This window comes from Palaemon carinicauda, chromosome 4 (genome assembly GCF_036898095.1).
Source record: "Palaemon carinicauda isolate YSFRI2023 chromosome 4, ASM3689809v2, whole genome shotgun sequence".
NCBI lineage: Eukaryota > Metazoa > Arthropoda > Malacostraca > Decapoda > Palaemonidae > Palaemon > Palaemon carinicauda.
In genome coordinates, this window is record NC_090728.1 from 77,279,811 (window position 1) to 77,306,810 (window position 27,000).

A 27,000-nucleotide genomic window follows, 5' to 3' on the forward strand; every position below is an offset into this window, starting at 1 on the left:
AACATATCTTAGATGCTGATATTGAAAACATTTGGTTGTTAGGCTATTCTTAAGTCTTAAATATATGACTGATATCTATATTTCAAAGATCAGAGGGTTTATTAAAGGTAGCTTCTATTGAATTATCTAATTATTATCAGAGTTTTTCTTAACAAACTTACTGCTCTCCTCTCAGGTTAAGCAAAAGGATTTTGTTCTCAAATATGGGAAACAACTTAAACAAGACCAGTTGAAGTTGAGCAGTTGTTACTAGGGACCAGATATGGGATAAAAGACAGAAAGCCTAGCAGCTGCTAAGGCCAGAAGAACTGATGCTTAATTATGGATTCACAATTTTATTTGGAAAAAACTAAATGAAACAAATAAGCCTTCCTCAAAGTTAGCCATTTGAGAATATGCAGATAATTCGTACCTTTCCTAACTATACAAACTGAAATCTTTTACTACTACATGTACAAGTGAACACTGTATATGTTTTATTTGAACCTCTGGTCAATAATGACTATATAAATGTACAGACTATCTGATCAAATCAATTTACGATATAGCATTGATACTTATGCCAATTAGTTTATGGGTATGATACTGTATTACATACTGTATTATCTATGTGAATTAATAACCTACAGTAATTAAATTCCATCATTGAGAAACTTTCCTAAACTCTCCTATGGCTGAATGAACAGGGTTTATCAAGAAATTAAGACTAAACTAACAAAAAAAGATACCATAATGAACTAATTGCAAATGACAGATATGGAGAAATACAACTGGAGACTTCATACACGGTTTAATACAGTTCCACGATGAACACGAAACAAAACATGACAAATTCGAAGATAATGTGTATTTTTCCTAACCATACAAACCTTAGCTATTTACATTGGGTTTACCTTTTAGCGTAGCTGAAATGGCGAGCCATTAGAATTTAATGAGGGTGTATTACCCCCACGCTAGTTAGCGGGGGGGTAGGGGAGTGGTAGCTAGCTACCCCTCCCCCCTCACACACCGGTGAAGCTCACTTTCACTTAGAGGTAGGACTTGTCTTGGGGGACAGGGCTGGCGGGCAAATATGTGTAAATAGCTAAGGTTTGTATGGTTAGGAAAAATACAAATTATCTTCGAATTTGTCATTTGTTCCGTAACCGAAATACAAACCACGCTATTTACATAGGGTGACTTACCCCTTAGGTAGGGTGGAAAGTCCCCAGCCATACTGGCTTTGGCTTTACCCGGGGACTCAGAATCCGAGTGAGTCGCACTCGAGAAAAGGAGTCCCTGCACCTCACAAGTTCCTTGCTCCGCAAGGAACCGTGTGGCCTACATAAGCTTGTGCGTGAAGGAAGAAGTGTGACCCGTCCTAGGCAGTTGACCTGGAGTTCCAGAAGGAACTCTGGGTTAGGACGTTCCCAATACCACCTCGTCAGGGTATGGGGGACGCGACAGTATTGACTCAATACTCGGAACACAAGGAAGCATGGTTTACCTGCAGAGGTTCGAGGTCAGCTATGCAGAGACCAGGATGCTGCTTCCCAGTAGAGGAGATGATGAAGAAAGAAGTAAGGGCCAGACATACTTCTTTCGTTCATGCAGACTAAAACCTGATAACAATGCCCTCAACCTTCTGCTACCTGTCCAAAAAAGGAGCCTGAGGTTAGACCAGCTGTTGTGTAGCCACCACAGAGCGATAGAAAACGTATCGAAACTCCTGTGGGTCACGCCCTGCAGGAAGCGGGCTGCGAAGGTCATTAGTCGCTTCCAGACCCCAGCTTGTAGCACCTGCGTCACAGAGTAGTATTACTCGAAGGCGAGGGACGTTGCGATGTATCCGACGTGACGGGGGAGGGTCTGAAGTCAGGTCGAGATGAATGTCCTTGAGTCCGAGCTGAAGAGGTATACTGGTGACTCTCCCCCGTGTCCTTCTTGTGCTCCCAAACCGGCTGCAACTGAGGACAAACTGCAGCTGTTCCCAAAGCTAACCTCCCGATTCCTTTACTGGCAAGAAAGAGAAGGTTTTGGGACCTCAGATACAGAATGGTGACTCGAAATCTTGAAGGAATTGGACCGAAGGGCCGGGAACCCAAGATTCTGAGTCTAGCCAACAACTCAGGAGCGAACCTGAATGTTGCCTTCCCCCATTCCTTAGAAAGGGCGGAGTCGTACGAGACCAAGAAGATTGCTTACACACCGGCCACGGCCAGGGTGAGCAGGAGACCCAAGACGGAATACGATTAGAGGCCTGACGTAAAGGGTCTTGAGAAGATCTCTTAAGGGACTAAAAAGTCCGAGCCATACTCCAAGTTGGAGGTCTCACTCCGACTAGGGCAGGGACTTCGCAGCTTCGCATGAGCGAGGAAAGGTCCAGCGGGAAGGAAAAAGTTATTCCTTTAAGCCTGAAGGTCAGGGAAAGGCTGAGCGACAGGCTTCATTGCCGAAAGCGGAAAGGAGTTTCCTCCCGCCGAAAGGCAATAAGATCGTTATTGCTGGAAAAGAGGCCTCAAGGGAAGAGGTATATCTCCCACGACACCAAACACCGAAGACTCTCCACTTTGCCTGGAAGACCTCTGCGGATGACTATCACAGATGACGCGACCTCCGTCCTGCGACTGTAGCGGGTTGTCTCTTCTTGAGGAGGCGGCGTAGTGTCTCCAGGCATGAAGCCGAAGCGACGCCCTGGCTCGTGAAAGATGTTGCAGTGTGGTTGTTTGAGTAGCCTGTGCTGTGGGAGAAGCTCTCCCGGGAGTTCCGTCAGGGGAAGCCGTTCCGCGTATAGTCCCAGTGGAGCTCTCAGGGCCATTGAAAGGTTGACAGACAACCTGGTCTTGTTGAGACCCATTCTCATCAGACAACAAAGGAGGGAAGACGCAGGCGTCGATGTTGTCCCCCCATCACCGGAATGCATCTTGCCAGAGTCTCGGGGTCTGAGACTGGGGGGAAGAACAGCGGAAGCCTGAGGTTCCAAGCTGTCGCGATCAGGTCCCCCAGACCAGGACTTGCTGGTTACTCAAGGCCAAAGACCCCCAGGTACACTCTCTCTACGAGGCTCTGCTCGGATAGTCGGAGAGAACATTCCTCTGCCCGGAATGTGAGAGCCGATGGTGGTATTGAGAGTATCTTGGTATCTCTACTGCAAGATGCAAAGGTGTGAAAAATGTCCCCTGCTGGTTAGAACACGCCAGAACCATGAAGTCGACGAGCACGGAGCGACTCGGCAGGAGCTGTAGGATCTGTAGAGGGGCCAGACTACGGCCCCTAAGCCGGCCTGAATGATGGAGAGGTATCCTTCAGGTCCTGACCATAGGCCTGGACCGGAACATGCCACCCACCCCCCCTTTCTTTGACGAGTCCGAGAACAGCATAAAAAATGCGGGGAAAGGACGAGAATATCCACTCCCATCAAGAGGTTCCATAGGTCAACACCCATTGCAGGTCTAATCGTTCCGCTGGTCCCATAGGGGCCAGAAAGTCCGGTTAATCGTTGCTTTGAAACCACCAGAACTTGGGCCGCCCCACATGGAACTTATCCTGAGGCGACCGTTCGGAACTATAGACGGGTCAATGAGGAAAAGAGAACTAGGAAACGTTCCAAGGTAGGGCTGAAAGCTTTGCTTGACTGAGAACAGGTACTGCGACTCTCCTCAGCCTTGCCACAGTCAACTGAAGGGAAGGCTCGGAGGAGGTGGCAACAGAATCTGGCGTCCCCAGGCGGTCACCCATCCAAGTACCGACCAGAACCGACGTTGCTTAACCTCGCTGGACGGACGAGAAGCGGGGTTTCCAACGTGGTAAGGCCGTTGACTCAATATCATGGCCAGATACTCCAGATGTTGAGGCAGAAGAAAAGAAGGCTCCTAGCAAAATACCATGAACCCCCACTCATGGTAAGCATCCAGAAGCTTGTCCCGGTGCTGAAGAAGGTCGAACCCGAGCCTACCGGAGTTGACCAGACCTCCAAAAGGCGAAGGAGGTGGAAGCCTGCACCTGAGCGGCCATGAGGAAAGCAGGGAGAGTTCTCTGGGGAAAAAAACCTGCGATGCCACGGCGGGATCGCCAAACTGCATCTTAAGCAGGAATACCTGTAGTCTAGGCTGAATTCCACGAGCTTCCTGGAAGATGGATGGAATGGAAACTGAAAGTACCCGTCCTTCCGATCCAGGGCCTAAGGAGTCCTGTCGCCTCGTTACCAGTCTGATCGATTCTGCTGTTCCACGCTGGACGAAGTTTGTTCGACAAACTTAATCAGGGCATAGAGGTCGACTACGGAACTCCCGTCTCAGATACTTCCTTACAAGAAAGGATCGACTGAAGAAGCCGGGGGGTGAAGCCGTCGACGATCCTATGGAGGACCTTCTCCTAAGGCATGGATCATTCTGCTCAAACGGGCAAACTCTTACCGACTCTATGGCATAGAGGTTCAGAGACACTGAATTCGCTGACAGAGACGACAGGCGCGATATCCTTGGCTGATCACAGAGATCGTGCAGGAATGGGCATCGGGAAGCTGTCATCCGGATGAGTAACTTTAGCCATCCTCCCAGCGTGAAACCTGCAAGGGGGGGGGTGCCAATCCTAGAGTTCGTGAACTCTGCCACTCCCTCTAGGACTATGCCCCCCCCGGGAGAGCCTCCCGTGCCATCTGTTCCTGATAGGAGGGAACTGCAATTGGACACCTTGTCTCAGTTGTCGTAGCCGGTCCGATAACTTAGGCCGACGTGGCTGAAAGAAAGAGGCGCTGGAGCCCTGCAAGGTCTGGAAGAAAGCGCCTTGGAGGAGTGAAAACGGAAGTTGACTTCCTCCGCACAGCCGCTGTCTATGTCTCTGTCCTTGGGCACAAACAAACTCTTCTCAAGGATGGAAGGGTGTCTGAGGTTGTCGACATCCGCCGATGAGACACCCGAAAGGAAGCCCTCGGTCATTGCGTCCAGATGGTCCAACATCGAGCTTGCCCGCAAGTTCGATACTTGACGACGAAACGCCAAGGTGCTTGAGCCCGAGAGGAGGAAAGTACCCATGACCTTCCTGTAGCTTCCTTGAACAAAACCTCGGGTCGTAACCGAGGAGGAAAAGGACCTGGTAAGCCCCTTTCATGAGATGGAGAAGAGGAAGGGGTAAACAGTCACCCCTTGGCCGATGGAGAAATCTCGAACGGAAAGCCCCCGCCAAAAACCCTTCCAGGGAATGACGGGGAAGGGCTAACCCAGGTTCTGGAAAGAAGAGTGTTGCTCAGACCTCCCTGAAGATTCTTCTTATTCTTGCATGTGCCATGCTCTGCGTTTACGGGGTGAGGCCGTGTTCTGGAAATACGCTCCAGAAGACTCGCCAGGCTGGCCATGCTGCGAAACCCCAATGGGAATCGCGGTCGCAATCGCCCTGGCGCTCGCGTGATGGTAAATCAATGATTCGCGCGTGGGCGAACGTGGAAGCGCCCATGCGCGGTCACGCAGGAACGCAAACGAAGGTGACCGAAGGAGCGCAGAAGGAGGGCGATCGCGGTAGGAAGGGCGAGAGCTGGTGGTCGGCGAGCAATAGATACTGCAAGAATTAAGCCGACGTTCGCGCGACGGAACACCGTCGGTCCGGGGGACGGAACACCGTCGGTCCGGGCGACGGAACACCGTCGGTCCGGGCGACGGAACACCGTCGGTCCGGGCGACGGAACACCGTCGGTCCGGGCGACGGAACACCGTCGGTCCGGGCGACGGAACACCGTCGGTCCGGGCGACGGAACACCGTCCGTCCGCACGATGGTATACCGTTGGTTCACGCGTGATGGAATACCGGTGGTTCACGCGTGGGCGAACATTGGAGAGCATGTGCCCGGTCGCGCATGAGCGTAAGCGTGCAGGCACGTGGGCGCGCGGGTGAGCGCGGGCGGTCGGAAGACCGATGACGTGTAGGCGGGCGATGGCGCGTTCTGGCGAGCGATAGCCCGTAGGAGAGTGAAGGCGCGTTGGCAAGCGATGGCGGGTCGGCAAGCGATGGCGGGTCGGCAAGCGATGGCGGGTCGGCAAGCGACGGCGCGTTGGCGAGCGGTGGTGCGTTAACAAAACGCTAGCGCGCAGGTGAAGAATCGCGCGGGCGCGTAGGCGATTGCCAACGTGAGAGAGACTAGTGATGGTTAGCGCGCATCGCGCTAACAGAAGGCGCGCAGGTGCATCAGGAAGGTGAGCGCTGAAGCAAGCTGTTAATCAGGCGATCCTAGACGGTCAGAAAACCGTTGGCGCCCATCGGTGCGTGGCAAAGAAGGGCGCGCAGATGTGCGCTGGCGATTTAAGAAAGCTGGCGCACAGAAGGACAGAAAGGAAGATCTACGGCAAGACTCAGCTACCGGAGATCGTGGTCCACAGCAGGCGAGCGCTAGATCGCTACTGATGATGTTCAGAGGAACTGACACGCGTGGCAGAACGATGGCGATCGTTGACGCGTAGGAGATCGCTGACGAGCAGGTGAACGTTGACGCGTGTAAGGTCGCTGGCGAGCAGAAGGCAACGCGTAGAAGAAGAGTCCTTGACCCAGACCTGAACCAAAGTTCTAGATCGCGAGGGCGAACGTGGGCGCACGGCGCGTAACAGGAACCAACAGGAACAGCAGAGATGATCATCATGAGAGCGCTGGCGAACAGGAGAGCGCTGATGAGCAGGAGAGCGCCTGTGCGCTAACACTGAACACAGCAGAAGGGCGCGCAGGGGAACCCTGACATGCAAGGGAAGAACCCCCGTGGGAGGCAACCCTTTGCCCCGAAGGGCTCGTTGTCCGTCGGGAGACTGATGTCCGTCGGAAGACCGTTGTCCGTCGGCCGGGAGACTGATGACCGTCGGAAGACTGTCGTCCGTCGGGAAGACCGTTGTCCGTCGAGAGACCATTGCCCGTCGGAAGACGAGATCAGACTGCTGTCCATCTGCACCAGGGGCGGAAGATCAAGAAGAAGGAGTTGTAGGCTGCATACGGAGATTCAAAAAGGCGCCTCTTAGCACCCTTATAGGAAGATGGGAGGCCCTTACGACGAGGCGGACGGTGAGCCTTACGGCGAAGGTGGCCAACAGCAACAGCAGCAGAAGAATCCTCCGAAGAGGAGTCTCTATGAGTGTACTCTCTCGCGAACGAAAGAGAAACACTTCGTAGAAGAGACTGGTCAGCCAGTGACCGAAAAGGAGCAATCCTCCGAAGAGGGGCTCCTGCAGTTGCCCAGCCCCTTGAGCGAAACTGCAGGTGCGACCACTCAGCACCAAGAGCATAGTCGCACGAAAAAAAAGGCAAGAGAAGAACCCCCCAAAAGGGGAAAAACTCAAGCCTGGACAGGAAAACTTCCCTCGGAAGGAAAGTTACCCACCCAAGGAGGCGAGCCTCCTGAGAGTTCTAAAATGAACTGGAGAGCTGTCAATCGTCACGGGAGTACTTCCAGTAGAAGGAGACACGCCCCTGACGAAAATCCAAAGGGGAGGCAGCAACTGCCGAATCCCCAGGCCCCAACAAGACAACTCACACCGTTGTCATATTACAGAAACGAACTAGATCGGTAGCTGTAAAAAAATAAAACAAAAATCATTAGTACACATTCATTCCCCCGGGAAGGCTCCGAAGAGGAATCCCGAGGGAAAGGAACACAAGAATTACACAACAGGCACGTGCCCTCACAACCACTTACACTCACGGAAGGAGAGCTGTAATCAAAACAGAATTATAACAATTATAATTATGTAACTATGTAATTATGTAATTTAAAAATGAATGAACACTAAAGAAAGAACGAAAACCCCGAAAGGAATCGTTCTACAAAGCTGAAAAATTAACAAATACAATTAGATTCATAAACTAATTGAGACAAAACGTACGGGGTAGCAACCCCCCCCCACACGGGAAGGAAGCAACACAGGCGTAGTAACGTAGTAAAAGGGTGAACGACCTCAAGGGAGAGAGAGAGAAAGACCGAAGTCAAACTCGATCGCAACCCATAAAATTACACCGTGGTGGCCTAAACTGCCGAGGGCTCCACGGAGATATTGTACACTACATACACAACTCTGAAAAGGAAACTTACTGATTTCTATACTCAAATATATATATAAACATGAAAAAATGTTTACATATATATTGAGTAAAAGAAAAGTAAGTGATTAAGTAAAGACAAAACAAACAATGGCTGCCAAGCGAGGACAAAGACAGAGACGTCTGTCCCAGTCCGAGCCAAAAGTGAAAGTGAGCTTCACCGGTGTGTGAGGGGGGGGAGGGGGGTAGCTAGCTACCACTCCCCTAGCCCCCGCTAACTAGGGCGGGGGTAATACACCCTCGTTAAATTCTAATGGCTCGCCGTTTCAGCTACGCTAAAAGGTAAACCCAATGTAAATACAGTGATACCTCGGTAGTCGAACGACTCTATACTCGAACAATTCGGAGTTCGACCAAAATTTTCGAGAAATTTTTGCTGCGGTGCTCGACCAAAAATTCGGTACTCGACCAGCCGAACACGTGACGACCGCATGGGCTTTGTGATGATCGCGCCATCTCGGCCACTCTCGCTTGTTCGGGAAGCATCAGTTCTCTCGAGAGCGTCACTCAGACAACGCGCGATCAGCATTCGTTGTGATTTAGTGATTTTCAGTGCTTTTAATTGCTTTTTTAGCTTTCATAATGAGTCCCAAGAAAGTAATGAGTGTTAAGGGGAAGGAGAAGAGGAAAACAGTGCGAACAACGATCGAGTTGAAGAAGGAAATTATAGCGAAATATGAGAATGGTGTACGAGTGTCCGATTTAGCGGTAGAATACGGAATGGCGAAGTCGACCATTTCTACGTTTTTAAAGCATAAAGAAATGATTAAGAAGGCGAATGTTGCAACGGGAGTTACGGCGGTAACTAAGCAAAGGCCACAAGTGATTGAGGAGATGGAAAAGTTGCTTTTAATATTTATTAAAGAAAAACAGTTGGCCGGGGAAAGTGTTAGTGAAGCGTTCATTTGTGAAAAAGCGTTGCATATCTATGAAGAATTAGTGAAGAAAAGTCCGAGTACCAGTGAAAGTGATTCATTTACATTTAAAGCGAGCAGGGGTTGGTTTGAAAAGTTTCGTAATAGAACAGGTATTCATCGTGTTACTAGGCATGGGGAGGCAGCTAGTTCGGATCAAATTGCAGCCGATAAATACGTGGGGGAATTCGATCGGTACATAAATGAACAAAATTTGATCGCACAACAAGTCTTTAATTGTGATGAGACTGGGTTATTTTGGAAGAAAATGCCAGCCAATACGTACATTACCAAGGACGAGACGAAGATGCCAGGTCACAAGCCAATGAAAGATAGGCTAACATTGTTGCTGTGTGCAAATGCAAGTGGCGATTGCAAGATCAAACCCTTGTTAGTGTACCACTCGGACAACCCCCGGGTGTTCAAACGAAATAATATTTGTAAAAGTGCACTACCAGTTATGTGGCGCTCGAACACTAAATCTTGGGTCACAAGACAATTCTTTACTGAGTGGATAAACGAAGTGTTTGCCCCCCAGGTTAAGGCTTACCTCATTGAAAAGAGCTTGCCAATGAAATGTCTTCTGGTTATGGACAATGCTCCTGCACATCCTCCAGGTCTCGAGGATGACTTGAAAGAAGAATACAGCTTTATCAAAATCAAATTCTTGCCCCCCAATACTACTCCCATACTCCAGCCCATGGACCAACAGGTCATTTCAAACTTCAAAAAACTCTATACCAAGGCCCTTTTCAGAAAGTGTTTTGAAGTGACCAGTGACACGAAGTTGACCCTAAAGGAATTCTGGAAGGAACACTTCAGCATCCTCAACTCTGTTAACATGATTGACCAAGCTTGGCGAGGTGTGACCTATAGGACATTGAACTCTGCCTGGCGTAAGCTGTGGCCATCATGTGTCACAGAGAGGGAGTTTGAAGGTTTCCAACCAGAGGCGGGTCCAAGCACTGCTACCCCTGTAATTTCTGATGACACTGATGTCGTTGAGGAAATTGTTGTCATGGGCAGGAGTTTGGGGCTTGAGGTCGACAAGGATGATATTGATGAGCTTGTAGAAAGCCATTCTACCGAGTTGACTGTGGAGGAATTGTTGCACCTGCAACAACAACAGCAGCAGGATCTGATTGTGGAGCAGGAATCTTCAGAAGAGGATGAGGTAAGGGAGGATGTTCCAAGTTCTCTCATCAATGAAATTTGTTCCAAGTGGGCAGATGTGCAGGCTTTTGCTGAAAAATACCACCCAGAAATTGCAGTAGCAAACCGGGCAGTGCATATGTTTAATGATAGTGTCATGTATCATTTTCGAAGAATACTGCAGAGGAGGAAGAAACAATTAACAATAGACCAGTTTTTCACAAAAGAAAAGAAAGCTGCTACATCAAAGCCTGTTTCTCCTCCAAAGAAGAGACAAAGAAGAGAAGAAACCCCTGAAATAGATCTGCCCACCCTTTCATTGGAGAGAGAAACAACTCCTGAAGGAGAACTACCCCGCCACATCATGGAAGGGGACTCTCCTTCCAAGCAGTAACCTCCCCCTTCCATCCTCTCCACATCCATCCCTGTATGCCATCGAACCGCTGCTCAAAGGTATGTTCACTACAGTACAGAAAATGGTTTAAAATTGTTTTATTTTAGTACAGTAAATGGTTTAAAATTGTTTTATAGGATTTTCTGACCAATTTCATACACATTTAGATAATTATTGTTGTTTAGGTACACGTTTTATTAATATTTTGGGCCTGTTCGAGTGCTTGGGAACGGAATAGAATATATACCATTATTTCTTATGGGGAAAAAAAATTCGGTACTCGAACAAATCGGAGGTCGAACACGGATCTCGAACGGATTATGGTCGAGTACCGAGGTATCACTGTAGCGTGGTTTGTATTTCAGTTACGGAACAAACAAGAGTTTCACTACAGGTACAGTATAACACATTAAAGGCTTTACTCACACGAAAATTATGGATTTTAATAGCTTTGATTATGAAACTTCTAATCTAGTTACAAATGACATTTCCTAAAGTTTCTTCCTAACCATATATTCTTATTCTCTACTGTATTAGGTTAGTTGCTTTCAAACGTAAAAAAAATGGTTCATATTACACGAGAATATAATACAAAACTACCAAGTACTTACCGAGTGGGAGCGAAGTGAGCGCATTATTATACATGTTGAGCTTGGTAAGGTAACTGGCTCGAGAGAAGATACCATATGGGATCTTATCCACAAGGTTGTGATCCAAGTTAATGGAATGCACATTTGTGAACTGCGATGGACCCCCAACTGGATAGGAACTGAATGAATTACGGGAGAGAGTGAGAGAAGAAAGGTTGGAGAGAGAACTAAGTAGGCCTTCTGGTAATTGGGAGATCTGATTACCTTCTACATTAAACTCATCCAGGTGGATGCACTTGCTTAGTGATCGTGGGACTGTTGTCAGCCTGTTATACCTGCAAAAGAAATTATTGAAAATCTTATTTCCCAAACACTTACTTAATTATGAGTGCCATACTATATGTTTTACAGACTATATTAATTTTTGATATTACACACATGCATTAATTAATAGCATGTTAACCTACATTCAGAAAAATATTAGATACACTGATGGATATACAAATGGACAGACCATCCCTATAAACGACCACGATCCTCATAACCACAGAAATTTACACTACTACTGTACTTCCTCTTAACTTTAAAGTTGACCCTCAACATAGATACCAAATACAACATGATCTTGGTCCATTACCTGAGTCCTAAGCAAATGAGATTTTTTAGGTTCCCAATAGTGTGTGGCAAATCCAGTAGTTCATTGTGTTGTAAATGGAGAGTTTGCAAGCAGGTGCAATTGCCAATCTCCTCTGATAAATGCTCCAGGTGGTTGTTAGCAACATCTAATGTTACTAGGCCTTTTAACTCGCCAATACCAGGGGGAAGCTGTCTTATCTTATTCTCCCTTAATGACAAGTTTATCAAGTTCTGAAAATCAGGAAGTCAGCATTTCAATTTACAATTCAATCTGTAAATATTTACTATATAATGAAAAACCTTATTGGGAATTCCTGTTTAACACTGACAAAAATTACAATAAAAGTCATACTACATGTCCAATCCTTAATACCTTTCTACTAGAAATATCATACACAGCATATATAGTATAATTGTGGGCAGTACAATGATTGTAGAGTAGATCAAGTGTAGCCAGAATATAAAGTTGTGCTGATATCCTCAAGGTGAAGACATTTAATGTCAGAAATGCTCAGGTGACAAAATTTGTTCATAGCTTAATGCTAAATATTTCAAAAATCAAATGTCTATGAACAAATGCTGTTTAAAAAATCAAATGCATATGACTAACAAAAAAAAAAAAAAAAAAGATTGAATAGGTGATAGGCATATAGTTCTATAGACAGAAGAGGAGACATACTCATTTGGAAATGCTATTCCAAAGACAATATTTTTATCTATACCTAAATAACAATATTTTAATAAAACTTATTTTTATACTTACGTGATGTTTATATTGAGTCTTCTCCAGCAGCTCTGTTTGATTAACATTTACCATGATATTAAAATTTGCTCTGACAAATGTTCACGCAATCGTCTAAATTCTATGTAGGCGCAGTCATAAATTTGCACATTCTCAATTTCTGCCATAGCATTTCCCACCCCAACCCAAAATTTTTAACCAGAAATAGCTAATGCAATAAGAAGCAGAGAAAGGAAACAAATTAATGGGTCCACAGACCCCACTTGGTGAAATTTTCGAACATAAAAAGTTAAGCACGAATGTAGATACTGTAACCTAGTTAGATATGCCAAGATTAATGAAGAGAAAAGAGTGACTTCAGCTAGTAAATAAAACCCTAAAGAATTTCTTTGCATATGTAAACTAGTAGAAAACCAATTAAAAACAGCATTAGCCCATTAGGAGACAAGAGGGTAATCTTATAACAAATGATTTGGAAAAAGCCAAACTGAAGAATGCATATTTCACAACTGTATTCACTAGGGAAGAATCAGCAACCCTCCCAAACCAGCTATCAAATATATAGGGCCACAATCACTAACAAGAATCACCTATTCAATGGAAGATGTCAAAAAGAAAATGAAGGGATTCAGTTAAGCATAAGGCACCAGGCCTAGATGATATTTATCAAAAAGAGATCATAGAACTACAAGAGGAGATATCCCCACACTTACAAAATGTTCCACAAGACAGACAAAAAAAAGGCACCACATGGAAGGAAATTAGGCAATGTTCCTCCAATCTATTAGAAGGGACCAAAAGAACAATCTGGAAATTGCAGAACTGTGTGTATAACTTCAGTGCCTTGCAACACTTTCAGCCAACAAAAGAAAAGTTGCAACATGGATGCAAATTAGGTAATGTTCCTCCAATCTACAAGAAGGGAGCAAAAGAACCTGGAAATTACAGACCTGTGTGTAACTTCCGTGCCTTGCAAAATTTTTTAACCAATTACAGTAGACCCAATAGTAGAACATATAGAGAAAAACAATCTTCTGATTGACCTCCAACATCGTTTTAGACTAAAGAGATCCTGTGTGAGATATCTGTTGCAATTTTTCCACATGTTTAGCATATATGACAAAAGCAGGGCAATTGACATCATATACCTAGAATTTCAAAAAGCTTTTGACAAAGTCACTCATAAAAAGTTGATGAGAGTAAAGCCTTCAGAAGAATATTGGGAGTTGAATGGCAGGACAGGATTAGAAATTAAACTATAAGAGAAATCACTCAAGTGCCATATGTGGATGAGATCATGGTGAGGGGTAGATGGAGACAGTTTGGGCATGCTCTTTCCACTCCCCAAGAGAGATTAGTCCACCAAACTTTCAACTGGGCTTCACAAGGCACTAGAAGAGTTGGAAGACCCAGGCCTACATAGGTGAGGACTAAAAAGCCTGAAGTAGATGATGAATGGAGATGTATCGATTTCAGAGCTCGTGATTGAAACAACTGGCAAAATCCAACTGAGGCCCTTAACGTCAATAGGCGTAGGAGGGGATAAGGATGATTAGAGCAATAAGCATCACTGATGAACCAGCTGAATAGATCAAAGATTGGCAAACAGAGTTATAACCAATGGAGAAGCCTCTGAGTGGGCATCTGTTACAAACTCAGTACCTCAAGGATCCATCCTTGGCCAATTACTATTTCTGATTTACATTAAAGACATATTTAGGATTAACTAGTAGACTAGCCAAATTTGCCGACAATACTAAACTAGGCATATACGCTCTGAAATTAGAAAATGTAAGAGCATTAAAAGATGATCTAATTAAATTGGGATGATGTGTCAGAAAATGGAAAATACCTTTCAACTGTGGGAAATGCAAAGTTATGAACATAGGTTACAGTAACCCACAAACAGAATACTCACAGCTAAGTAACAAAATAGAAAGTGTGGAAAAGGAGGATGATCTTGGCCTTATTATAACCAAAGATTTAAAGTTTACCAAACAGAGCATAAAAGTTGAAAAGAAAGAACAGAAACTAGCAGGTTACATAAAAAGAAAACTCAAAATACAGAAATAAAAATATAGTACTGCAGCTGTGCACATCACTAGTAAGACCACATCTAGAATATGGAGTCCAATTCTGGGCTCTAAGTACTCAGAAGGATAAAAAGACTAGAAGCAGTAGAGGCTACGGCCAAAACATTAGTTACCACGCTAAGAGAATTTGAATACAGACAGAGAATGGAAAGTTTGAATTTATTTGATCTACAAACTCAACGATTAAGGAGCTAATAAAGACATTCAAAATCCTTGAAGGTAGAACAAATGTATACTAAAACAACCTCTACATGCTTACTATGAATCAATCAATCAATCTCTCTCTCTCTCTCTCTCTCTCTCTCTCTCAATATTTTGGTTATGCTTGCATATAATTATCCAAGTACAGTCAGACCTCGTTAATCACAGTTTCTTACTTCGCGGTTTTGATTTTTCGCTGTAGTGGTTTGTGGACTGTGGCCAGAGGTAGCACCCTAACTGCCTGGTGTCCGAATCCCGACCACACTCCAACGTTCGCTACACAAAAAATATACAACAGTGGATTATCCAAAAAAAATCTGGGTAAAAGGCAAACAATCAAGGATGAACTGGGCACTGGGCACCACACCTTAATTTTATACTGGGCAAGGGGACCCAGCAAGATCCTTACTTCCTCCTTATCTTCCCTTGCCTCGAGCTTGCTGTAAAAACATGTAGTGTGACCACCGATTCATTTCTGGGAAAAATGAGCAGTATAAGTGAATACCTTGAATTTCAGGCTAGATAGCTTCAAGTTTAAGTAAAGGTCAGAACATTAGGTGAAAGGGAACATTTATTATAAAAAAACAGTGACTGAGAAGGGGACACCACAATGGTGAAAGGTTCTTGAATGAAATTCTGTCTTCATAAGAAACAAGGAAAAATATTTATTTGTTTAAAAAAAAAAAAACCTATAACCGTGTATCTATTTGGGATACATCCAAATACAAGTAGCATGCCCCAAGATCAAAGTGATTATAAAACAAGGTTACCCATTGAACCTGACTTTACATTTTTCCTATATGTCAGAAAGACAAAAAACTTTTTTACAATCCTCAGTGATACACAGTATTGTCATGGTTATTCTACACCAAAAAAAAAAATGGATAAGAGGTGAGGTCATTTATAATAATTTTCTGAGGCCCCTCTTGATTTTAAAGTCACACTCACCCAAAAATTCAGTGTAAATCTTTTCTTTCACATAAAAGATACTATTCCCCATTTAATGCGACCAATCTAAAATCCCCAAGCAAACCTGTGGTTTACAGTCTTCAATTCTAGTTGACTAGCAACATAAACAGGTGCAGGATGATGCAGTACCCTTCCACTTATATTTTTACTTCTCCAATTCTAGTTGCCCCTTCAAACCATACAGGGAACAGGGCGTGGTTACTTTTTCTAAATCCCCCAGCTTACAATGTCTAAATAATTCAATCGCCGCCATGGTGTAAAAGCAAATAATGCATAAACATTAACAAACTTTAGGATTCTCAAGGTAACTTCTCAGATTTGGCAGGAACACTGTCCATAAACACACTGTATCAATATATTACCACCTAGGTCAGTGATAAGACCAATCTAGTTTCATTTACTCGTAATTTTGAATCAAGTTACCATGAAGCAGGACATTCTTAAATCACTCATCAGTGTACAGGAAGAAACAGGCAAGGCAAGGGAAGATAATGAAGTAAGGATCTTGCTGGGTCCCCTTGCCCAGTATAAAATCAAGGGGTGGTGCCCAGTTCATCCTTGATTGTTTGCCTTTTACCCAGATTTTTTTTGGTAATCCACTGATGTATATTTTTTGTGTAGTGAATGTTAGTGTGTAGTCGGTATTCGGACACTAGGCAGTTCGGGTGCTACCTCTGGCCACAGTCCGCAAAACACTACATAATTTTTGGTGCCCAGACCCGGGAAACACCAACCTTTAGGTATGGCATCGTCATCAAGTAAGTGCTGAAAGGCTAAGAAGAGCCTGAGCCGGGATGTGGAGAGTCTGGTCAAGATTGTGAGTGACTTAGCAACTCAGGTCAAGTCCCTGACACTTCAAGTGGCGGTCCTGAAGACCGTTGAGCCGTCGTCAACGTGCCACGTTGCCACTGGGGTCACAAACACTGTGACCACCAGTGCTCCTTCTACGTCCCCAGCTTGGCCAAATATCAATGGTCTGGCAATCCCAGTAACTGGAGCAGAGCCAGTGATTGGAGGTCTCCAGCCCCCTCAAGGGTTCACACCGTTACTCCCCACTGTACCAGACTTCTGGGAGTCTCCTGTTCCAAGTGGACTGCTTGCTTTCTCGCCTGTTCCGGCAACTAACCCCGTTAGTCCACCAGAGACTGTAGCCAGTAGACTAGGGGAGCTGTTCCTTGATAACCCGGCCAAAGCCAGTAGGCCAGAAAAGGCTCCAGCAGCTACAGCCAAGGCAGTTCTTGCCAAGACAGGGGCCATCCCAAAGGACAGGCGCCAAGCTAAGGACAACACCAGACCAGCCATACCAGAAATGACATCATCATCCTAGGAGTCTACCAGTGAAGATTCTGGTAGTGACACTTCCAGCTCCTGTCTCAGTGTCAGCTCAGTTGACACTGTCTCCACAGACCACGTCCAGTCCCTCCAGACAGAACGCAGTCTGTCTGATCTGCTTAAGGTCCTAGACTCCAGGAGGAACCCCAAGCCTGGAATCTTCCAGCTGGAAACTGGCCAGAGTTTTGCCCGATTCCTAAAGGATTTTGAGGCCTACTGCGCGAGTAAGCATACCACAGGAAGCTCTGACCAGTGGACCGTTGATGTCAGAAGATTTCTTAAGGGAAAAATCCAGGAGGTGTTCTCTGCCATGGGGGGGTCCCCAAGCTCTCATACCCCACCATGAAGGAACGCCTCCTCGACTGATGCCGAGAAGCCCGAGAAAGGCGTGATGCGAGCAGGAAGGCCTGGTTCAGCAGTGCCACCTGTGGCGAGGGCGAACTACTGAAAATCTAGGCCATCCGGTTGGCCTCCCTGTACAGGTCGGCCTATCCTCGCTGTAGTTTGGACAGGAGGGAGCTTAGGCGGAAGCTCTAATGAACTGTTCCAAGCAGAGCTGCGAGTAGTCTGGAACAGTCTCTGGCCACCATTAATGTCTCCGCTGGTCGTCAAGCCACTTGGCAGGATGTTCTACACCTGTTGAGTGTTCTCGACGAGGCATCCCGTCAGCGAAGCCAGAAGGCAGAGGATTTGGCCATCAGTCGTGTGGGACAGTCATGGCATGGCACGTATGCCAACAGGGTTGCCATGGCTGCCCCCAGCCGTTCGCCTGGACCTGACACAGCGTATTCAAGCACTCCTCCTCGACCTGTCCCCAAACCTGCACCTGTGGAAGTACGCCTACCACCATCGCGCACCCTGGATAGGTCTCCTCAATTCCAGAGGAGGTACTGTGCAAGGTGCCGAAAATCAGGGTACCTTATGGACGAGTGTCGCAGACGCCTCAACCTGTGCCTACGCTGTGGTTCGTCTAACCATCATGTCGCACAGTGTGGACAACAGGCGCTGCCTATAAGCGGATCACCTGTCCAGAAGACGACTAATGCCCGCACCCCTGGGAGGGAGACCATCTCTGTCCAGACTCCTTCAAGGTGGAGAGCAGTATCGGTGAGTGGTACTCCAACCCCTTCGTCTTATTCTGGAACGACCAGTAGCCGGGAGACCCGAAGTGGAAGCGAGTCCAGTGCTCCTTCTCGGACTGTGGAGAAGAAGAGGAGGAGCAAGGGAGCAAAACCCAGGAAGTCAAGAACTGAGGAGTATCATAGGGCTTTAAACACCAGGCCTTCGATGTAGAAGATGGGGCTACATCGAAGAAGGGTGTGAGTGTTAGGGTGCGTGCTCCTAGTACAGTGAACCCTCGTTTATCGCTGTAGATAGGTTCCAGTCGCGGCCGCGATAGGTGAAAATCCGCGAAGTAGTGACACCATATTTACCTATTTATTCAACATGTATATTCAGACTTTTAAAACCTTCCCTTGTACGTAGTACTGTTAACAAACTACCCTTTAATGTACAGAACACTTAATGCATGTACTACAGTACCCTAAACTAAAACAGGCACAAATATTAAAGGTGATTTTATATCATGCATTTCCTAAACATGCTAAAAAGCACGATAAAAAATGGCAACCAATGTTTTGTTTACATTTATCTCTGATCATAATGTAGAAACAAACTGGAGGTAGAGCTTTGCTTATTACCCAGACATATTTCCCATACATTTCCCTTAGAACTACATCACATCTTCCTACTTTAGATATATAGATATATATATATATATATATATATATATATATATATATATATATATATGTGTGTGTGTGTGTGTGTGTGTGTGTGTGTGTGTGTGTGTGTGTATATATATATATATATATATATATATATATATATATATATATATATATATATATATATATATATATATATATATATATATATATATATATATATATATATATATATATATCTATATGTATACACATTTACATACCTACATATATACATAAATACATGCATACATATATATATATATATATTACTGTATATATATGGGTTATGGAAAAAATCCGCGAAGTGGTGAATCCGCGATGGTCGAACCGCGATGTAGCGAGGGTTCACTGTATTCCGGAGGCAGCCTCGGAAATCTCGATTTCCAAGGTTACCCCTCAACCTGAAAAGGTCATTGCACCTCCAATGGCTCTTTCAGGATTGGCCAGTGATAACCTGTCCTCTACACAGTCAAGAGCTTCTCCTTCCAGGGACGAAGCAGGAACTGAGGCTGTATTGAAAACCCTTCGTAGGGTTAACCTGGCGCAGTTGGTTCCTATACCACTCATGGTTGTCCCAGTGAAGATGTCTGAGTTTCCATCGGGAGCGTTGGATGCTCTCCCCTCATTGACTCCAGAGCTGAGGTCAACCTCCTGTCATCGAGAGTAGTACAGGATTACCAGCTGCAGATGGTACCCAACACCATTGGTCTGAAGGGTTTAGGGCAAACAGGACCTAAGACCCTAGGTACTGTTGACCCCTACTGCATGGAATGACATTCGCCCCGGGTGTGTTCCATGTAGTGCCTTCAGCGACTGTGGCTGAGTGCTTGGTTACCAGTTCTTGAGAGTAAATGGGGTGATAGTTGACGGAGCCCGAAATCGGCTGAGCGTTGGCAGTACTCCCCAAGAGCCTCTTTGTGAGTATTACGTCCAGATACGTGGAGCCTGTTGTCAGCAAGTGCTTTACGCACTTGAGGTCCACGCAGCCGATTCAATGAGGATTGCCAGTATTGAGCCAGTACTTATTCCAGTTACTGTAAACTTTCCTAAGGGACTTGACACCTCTTTTAGGTGCCCTGCTTGTCCGACCAACTGTTGGCCGGAAATGTATTTTGATGGCAACATCATAACCTCTGGTCTGTCAAGGAAAGTTACAGCAATCCCTGGCATCCTTGAACTGAAAGATGGAAAAGCCTCAGTTTTAATCAAGGGTTCATCTGAAGAAACTGACAAGATCAAGAAGGGCAATCTCTTGGAGAAGGTGTTCACCATGGCAATGGTGGATGCTCATCTATCCTGCCCAATAGCACAGGAGTGTAACCTGACTCCTGAACCGAGCATACAGTGAACCCTCGCTACTTCGCGGTTCGACCATCGCGGATTCACCACTTCGCGGATTTTTTCCATAACCCATATATATACAGTAATATATATATATATATATATATGTATATATATATATATATATATATGTATGCATGTATTTATGTATATATGTATTTATGTATATATGTATGTATGTATATATGTAGGTATGTATATGTGTATACATATAAATATATATATATATATATATATATATATATATATATATATATATATATATATACGCACACACACACACACACACACACACACATATATATATATATATATATATATATATATATATATATATATATATATATATATACACACACACATATATATATATATATATATATATATATAAATATATATATATATATATATATATATATATATATATATATATATATATATATATATATCTAAAGTACAAAGATGTGATGTAGTTCTAAGGGAAAAGTATGGGAAATATGTCTGGGTAATAAGCAAAGCTCTACCTCCAGTTTGTTTCTTCATTATGATCAGAGATAAATGTAAACAAAACATTGGTTGCCATTTTTTATCGTGCTTTTTAGCGTGTTTAGGAAACGCATGATATAAAATCGCCTTTAATATTTGTGCCTGTTTTAGTTTAGGGTACTGTAGTACATGCATTAAGTGTTCTGTACATTAAAGGGTAGTTTGTTAACAGTACTACATACAAGGGAAGGTTTAAAAGTCTGAATATACATGTTGAATAAATAGGTAAATATGGTGTCACTACTTCGCGGATTTTCACCTATCGCGGCCGCGTCTGGAACCTATCTACCGCGATAAACGAGGGTTCACTGTATTGGAAGAGATGGACAATCTGTCTATCTCCGACAAACTGGACTCTTCTCAGAAGGACCAGTTTTGTTAAATGCTTCGACGTCATCTTCCAGTCATCAGTACTGGTAATGATGATGTGGGAGAGTGCTCAAGCACACCAATACGCATCCACCTGTATGACGAGACGCCCATTTATCAGAGAGTTTGACGATTAGCCAAACCTGTCGCTGACGCCATCGAGGAACAGTGCAAGGAGTTGCATGAACTGGGTATTAGTGGGCTCAGCATCTCTCCTTGGTCTACACCCATTGTTCCAGTCCGAAAAAAGGACAATAGTATACAGTTGTGTGTGGACTACCGTTGACTGAATAAGGTGACTGTCTCTGATAAGTTCCCGATGCCTAACATGGCCGATTCCGTATTTGGACTTCAAGGAGTCAAATACTTTACACCCCTTGACCTGGTTCGTGGATACTACCAGTTACCGTTGGCAGAGGACAATAAAGAATACACGGCTTTCTCTACCACCTTAGGACACTGGCAGTTCAGACGCTTATCATTCGGGCTGAAAAATGCAACTGCAGTGTTCCAGAGAGAAATGCAGAGTATTCTCCAAGAGTTCCCAAAAGCCAAGGTGGTTGTCTACATTGATGACATCTTGATACTTGGATCTTCTTTCGAGGAACACCTGAAACTGGTAGAACGATTTTTGGCTACTCTCCAGAAGCACGGACCCAAGATAAAACTCGAGAAATGTTCTTGGGTTCAAGCCGAGGTCCAGTATCTTGGTCATCTGGTTGGACGTTCTGGTATGCGTAAGCTACCAGAATACATCCAGAAAGTATTATGTGCACTCTTTCGGGTTGCCGGGCTACGAGGCAGTACAGTCTCTTATCCCGGCATCCATTCTGTTTTTCTTCTAGTGTTTGTACCCTAGCCCGGCTGCCGGCCTAAGTGGCCGGCAGCCGGGCAGTCAGAGTTCTCTGGTTCTTTTGCTGCCGGCCGGCATTGGTTGTATACCTTTGCCGGCCGGCTATATATCACACCATTGTTCTGCCGGCCGCTACGATTAGTGGCTGGCAGCCGGGTGCTGTTGTTGTTTAGCTGCCGGCCGGCAATAGAAACACACCGAGGTTCTGCCGGCCGCTACGTTTGGCGGCCGGCAGCCGGGTGCTATCTCGTGTAGTTGCCGGCCGGCACACGCATTTGAACCAGCGTTCTTCCACCTTATAGTTTATAAGTAGTATACTTTGGAACTAGTTAAGGTGTGTGCCGACCGGCACATTACCTTCTATACTGTAGCCAGTATTTTTCAGTATAGTATATACTGTAGGGAGAAAACTATAGTATAGTATTTGTAACAACACAAGTTTTTCTAACACTTTTGTGTTGTCTTGCACAGCCCTTTGGTGTAACCTTACAGATAAAGAAAGTGAGTTCTTTCTTGTCTACTATCCAGCATTTTAAAATCACTTATTTGGGTGTGAGCTACACCTGTTTCCTCTGGAAACTATTTATTGGTTGCTCTAGAATAGATTAACCATACGATTTTATTATCTGGAAGGTTGCAGCAATTGACTGTGCGGGAAATACAAGTGTGTGTCTTTCCTTTCCAGTTTAGTTATGCTAAGCTATGTATATCCAGTGATACGTAGTTCACTTGATACTCATGGAATTTTCTTCTCTTTACAGGAGGACCATCCGAAGTGTGGAAGCGTTTTCTGCAACGTCCGCAGCAAGAACTTCTGCGGACATGACTTGTGTAGGAGGCACGCAGCATGCGCAGTCTCCAAAGGTGATCTCCGGCATTGGGACCCGCAGGTATGTACCGTGTGCACAAACCTGATTACTGAGGCTTTTGATTCCCCTAAGACGGCGGAGTCAAGGGACGCAGCAAGGGAGAAGCTTCGTACCTGGGTAAGGGGCTTTCAGAAGAACACTTCTGGGCTATATCTTCCAAGTGAGAAGATGAGGGCTTACCTTTTCCCCAAGGCGTCAGCTGAGGCAGTGATTCCCCAGCCTCAAGCGGAGATACCGTTGGTTCAGATCCCAGTAGATGCTGAAGTCGCGGACGCCCTGCAGGACATCCAATTGGACGATAGGATGTCGGAGGTGTCCGAGCGTTTGGAAGAAGACCTTCTGGCAGAAGACCAGGAAGAAGAGCAGGCTCCAGACAATGAAGAGGAAGAGTTCGACGAGGTGTCGGCTACTCCGGTTCAGGCCCCTGAACCTATTCCCTCAACATCGTCCTCTCTCCCAGATGAGCTGGGAAAGACCCTTTCCTCCATCGTTGGAATGATCCAACAGATGCAGAGGGAAAATAATGAGAAGGCTGCTGCAATGAAGCTGGAGATGCGGAGACTTGCAGCATCACGTGGGCCCCAGAAGAAGCTCAGCGTGAAAGACCTTCCATTGTGCTCAGATGCCAACCCTTGGAGGTATGCCGAGCACATGCCTATGACGACGGGAAAAATCGTCATTTCAAAGAAGTTGGGCTCAGTCCCCCTTGAGGAGGTGGAATTCTGGCCCAGCAAGGAGTCCTATCCGGACTGTTATGTCCGTCTAAGGAAGGAACCAGCCTCAAAGGAAGAAACGGAGCCGAAGGAGGTCATAGTTTTGGACCACGCTAAGGCTCAAGCTTTACTGTCAAGCTCGATGAAAGAGAGGGGCTTCACAAACTCAAAGGTACCTGCTTTGAGTAAGAAGCACCCTTCCTTTGTGTCCTCTCCTTCTAGAGCCTTCCCCTTTATGCAGAAAGGGTTTACGGCTGTGCTGAAAGCAATCGAGGCAGGTAAGCCATGCCCCTCCTTGGAGGAGTGTAAACCGCTGTCTTTGGCCCTACCCATGGACCACAAGGACTGGAAGGACGTCCATCTTACCTTCTCAGTCGGGAAGTTGGAGGCTGATATTGCCGGATGTCAGTTCGGTGAGAACCTCCCAAAGCTGTCTGACTTTCTTTTGAGCAGGGAGCTTGAGACAAAAGAAAGACTTGCTGCCTCAATGTCTCATCAAACGACTCTGGAGACAATGGCAAGTGACCCCAAGGTCAATGAAATGTTTATGGTAGTGGCTAAGACACACCTGGCCACAGTGACGAAGGACCTTTATAGCTTCGTCAAAGCTAGGAGGGCTTGTAGGGAGTTCGTGTTCGCCTCGGCTGCGGTGAGGCACGAGCCAAGGAAGCTAATCTCCTCCAGCATTTGGGGCAAAGACCACTTCCCTAGTGAAGCGGTCAAGGAGGTTGTAGATGAGGCCGCCGCGGAGAATAGAAACCTTCTCCAGAAGTGGGGCCTATCTCTCAAGAGAAAGTCTTCCCCGGATGAGGGTCCCCAACCAAAGAGGAAGACTAAGAAGACTAGGCTACCCTCACGGCCAGCCAAGCCATTCAGACAGCAGCAGCAGCAACAACTTCCTATGCCTACAGTGCCCCATATGGTGGCACAAACCCCGACCACGTACCAGTGGGTACCCCAAGCCGTGTCGACGCAGTCTCCAGCATTTAACCCAGCGTTCAAAGAGCAGTCAACTACCTTTCGAGCGAAGCCTAGAGGAGCAGCCAGAGGTTCGTCTAGACGCCCCTCAAGGGGGAGGGGATTCAGGGGGTGGTCGCGGTCAAGGAGGCAAGACCTCAGGGCAACAGCAGCCAAAGTGAGATGATACCGGTAGGAGGGAGACTTCAGAATTTTCGGGATCGGTGGACCTGCGATCCCTGGGCCCACAGCCAACTCAAGAATGGACTGAGTTGGAGCTGGTACAGCACTCCACCCCTGTGCCCTCAATTTTTCCAACACTCCACCCCCGTTCTGGAGGAGTACGTTCAAGAACTGTTGGAGAAAAGAGTAATCCGAAGGGTAAAGTCCATTAAATTCCACGGGAGGCTGTTTTGTGTTCCCGAGAAGGACTCAGAAAAACTCAGTGTCATTCTGGACTTGTCGCCACTCAAGTTCATAGTGAACTGCAAGTTCAAGACGCTAACACTGCAACACATAAGGACCTTACTGCCCAAGAGGGCATATACCGTCTCCATAGATTTGTCAGACGCCTATTGGCACGTTCCAATCAATCGTCAACTCTCCCCCTACCTAGGGTTCAAGCTACATCGAAGACTCTACGCCTTCAGAGCCATGACATTTGGGCTAAACATAGCCCCAAGGATCTTCACGAAGCTTGCGAGCGTAGCTCTCAAACAATTACGCCTAAAGGGAATCCAGGTGGTAGCCTACATGGACGACTGGCTGGTGTGGGCAGCATCCAAGACAGTGTGTTTCCAAGCTTCCCTACATGTGATCCAGTTCCTAGAACATCTAGGCTTCAAGATCAAGAGAAAAGAGTCTTGACTTTCTCCATCTCAAAAGTTCCAGTGGTTGGGAATCCACTGGGACCTAGTGTCACACTAACTCTGCATCCCGGCGAAGAAGAGGAAGGAGATAGCTGGTTCTGTCAAGAGACTTCTGGATTCCGAAAGGATATCAAGACGCGAACAGGAGTGTGTGCTGGGTTCTCTCCAGTTTGCCTCAGTAACAGACCCGGTGCTAAGAGCACAGCTAAAGGATGCAACCTGAGTTTGGAGAAGATATGCATCAAACGTGCGAAGAGATCTGATAAGACCAGTACCGCTTCGTCTACGTACGCTTCTCAGGCCTTGGTCCCAAGTCAGGCAACTAAAGAAGTCGGTGCTTCTTCGGCCACCTCCCCCTCGTTGACTATTCCCACAGACGCATCGAAGGAGGGGTGGGCAGGTCATTCTCATCGGAAGAAGGCCCAAGAAACTTGGTCCAATCTATTCAAAACATTTCACATAAACTTTCTGGAAGCTATGGCAGTACTCCTTACCTTGAAGAAAGTCTCCCCTCGTCGCTCGATCCATATAAGGTTGGTACTGGACAGCGAGGTGATTGTGAGATGCTTGAATCGACAAGGATCGAGGTCACCACCACTCAACCAGGTGATGTTGGCCATCTTTCGACTGGCGGAAAAGAAGAAGTGGTACCTGTCGGCAGTTCACCTTCAAGGAGTCCGCAATGTGACAGCGGACGCTCTATCCAGGTTCACACCGATAGAGTCGGAATGGTCCCTAGACGCAGGATCATTCTCCTTCATCTTGAGTCAAGTCCCAGAACTGCAGATAGACCTCTTTGAAACGAAAGACAACAAGAAGTTACCCCTTTACGTGTCCCCGTACGAGGATCCCTTGGCGGAAGCAGTGGACGTGATGTCCCTCGACTGGATCAGATGGTCCAGGATTTACCTGTTCCCTCCTCACAACCTTCTATTGAGGGTCCTCAACAAACTGAGATCTTTCAAGGGAGTAGCGGCAACAGTGGCTCACAAGTGGCCGAACAGCGTGTGGTTCCCTCTGGCATTGGAACTACGGCTGAAGTGTCTACCGTTACCAGATCCAGTTTTGACCCAGCGAGTTCAGAAGTCGACTGTCTGCGCTTCATCACAGAAAACCGGGAACCTGCAGCTCATGATTTTCTCTCCGTAGCGGTGAGAAAACGTTTCGGGATTTCGAAAGACAGTATAGACTTCCTAGAGGAATATAAGTGCAAATCTACTTGAAGGCAATACAAGTCATCATGGAGAAAATGGGTGGCCTTTGTCAAGGCGAAGAATCCGCAAAAGATCTCGACGGACTTCTGCTTCTCTTTCTTCATCCACCTCCATGGTCAAGGGTTAGCAGCCAACACAAAATCGTGTAAATCTGCTTTGACAAGACCCATTTTATATGCCTTCCAGGTCGACCTCTCTAACGATATTTTTAATAAAATTCCGAAAGCCTGTGCTAGGCTCAGACCATCAGCACCTCCAAAGCCCATTTCATGGTCTTTAGATAAAGTTCTTCATTTCGCTTCGCTGTTGAACAATGAGGAGTGTGCTTTAAAGGATTTGACCCAAAAAGTTATTTTCCAGTTGGCACTCGCGTCGGGGGCCAGGGTTAGTGAAATTGTAGCCCTCTCGAGAGAGGAGGGTCGTGTTCAGTT

The 27,000-nt window shown here is 45.9% G+C and overlaps 1 protein-coding gene and 1 pseudogene across 1 annotated transcript in view; both read right to left on the reverse strand.

The window, feature by feature from the left end:
* Sur-8 (leucine-rich repeat protein shoc-2) overlaps nucleotides 1–27,000 on the reverse strand; it is a 293,723-nt gene that overhangs the window by 244,330 nt on the left and 22,393 nt on the right. Inside the window, exons 3-4 of the mRNA XM_068371791.1 lie at nucleotides 11,734–11,963; nucleotides 11,118–11,431 (exon numbers count right to left, since the gene is read on the reverse strand). Coding sequence (XP_068227892.1) covers nucleotides 11,118–11,431; nucleotides 11,734–11,963 — 544 coding nt within the window. The remainder of the gene's footprint in view (nucleotides 1–11,117; nucleotides 11,432–11,733; nucleotides 11,964–27,000) is intronic.
* On the reverse strand, nucleotides 3,681–3,799 carry LOC137640354 (5S ribosomal RNA; annotated as a pseudogene).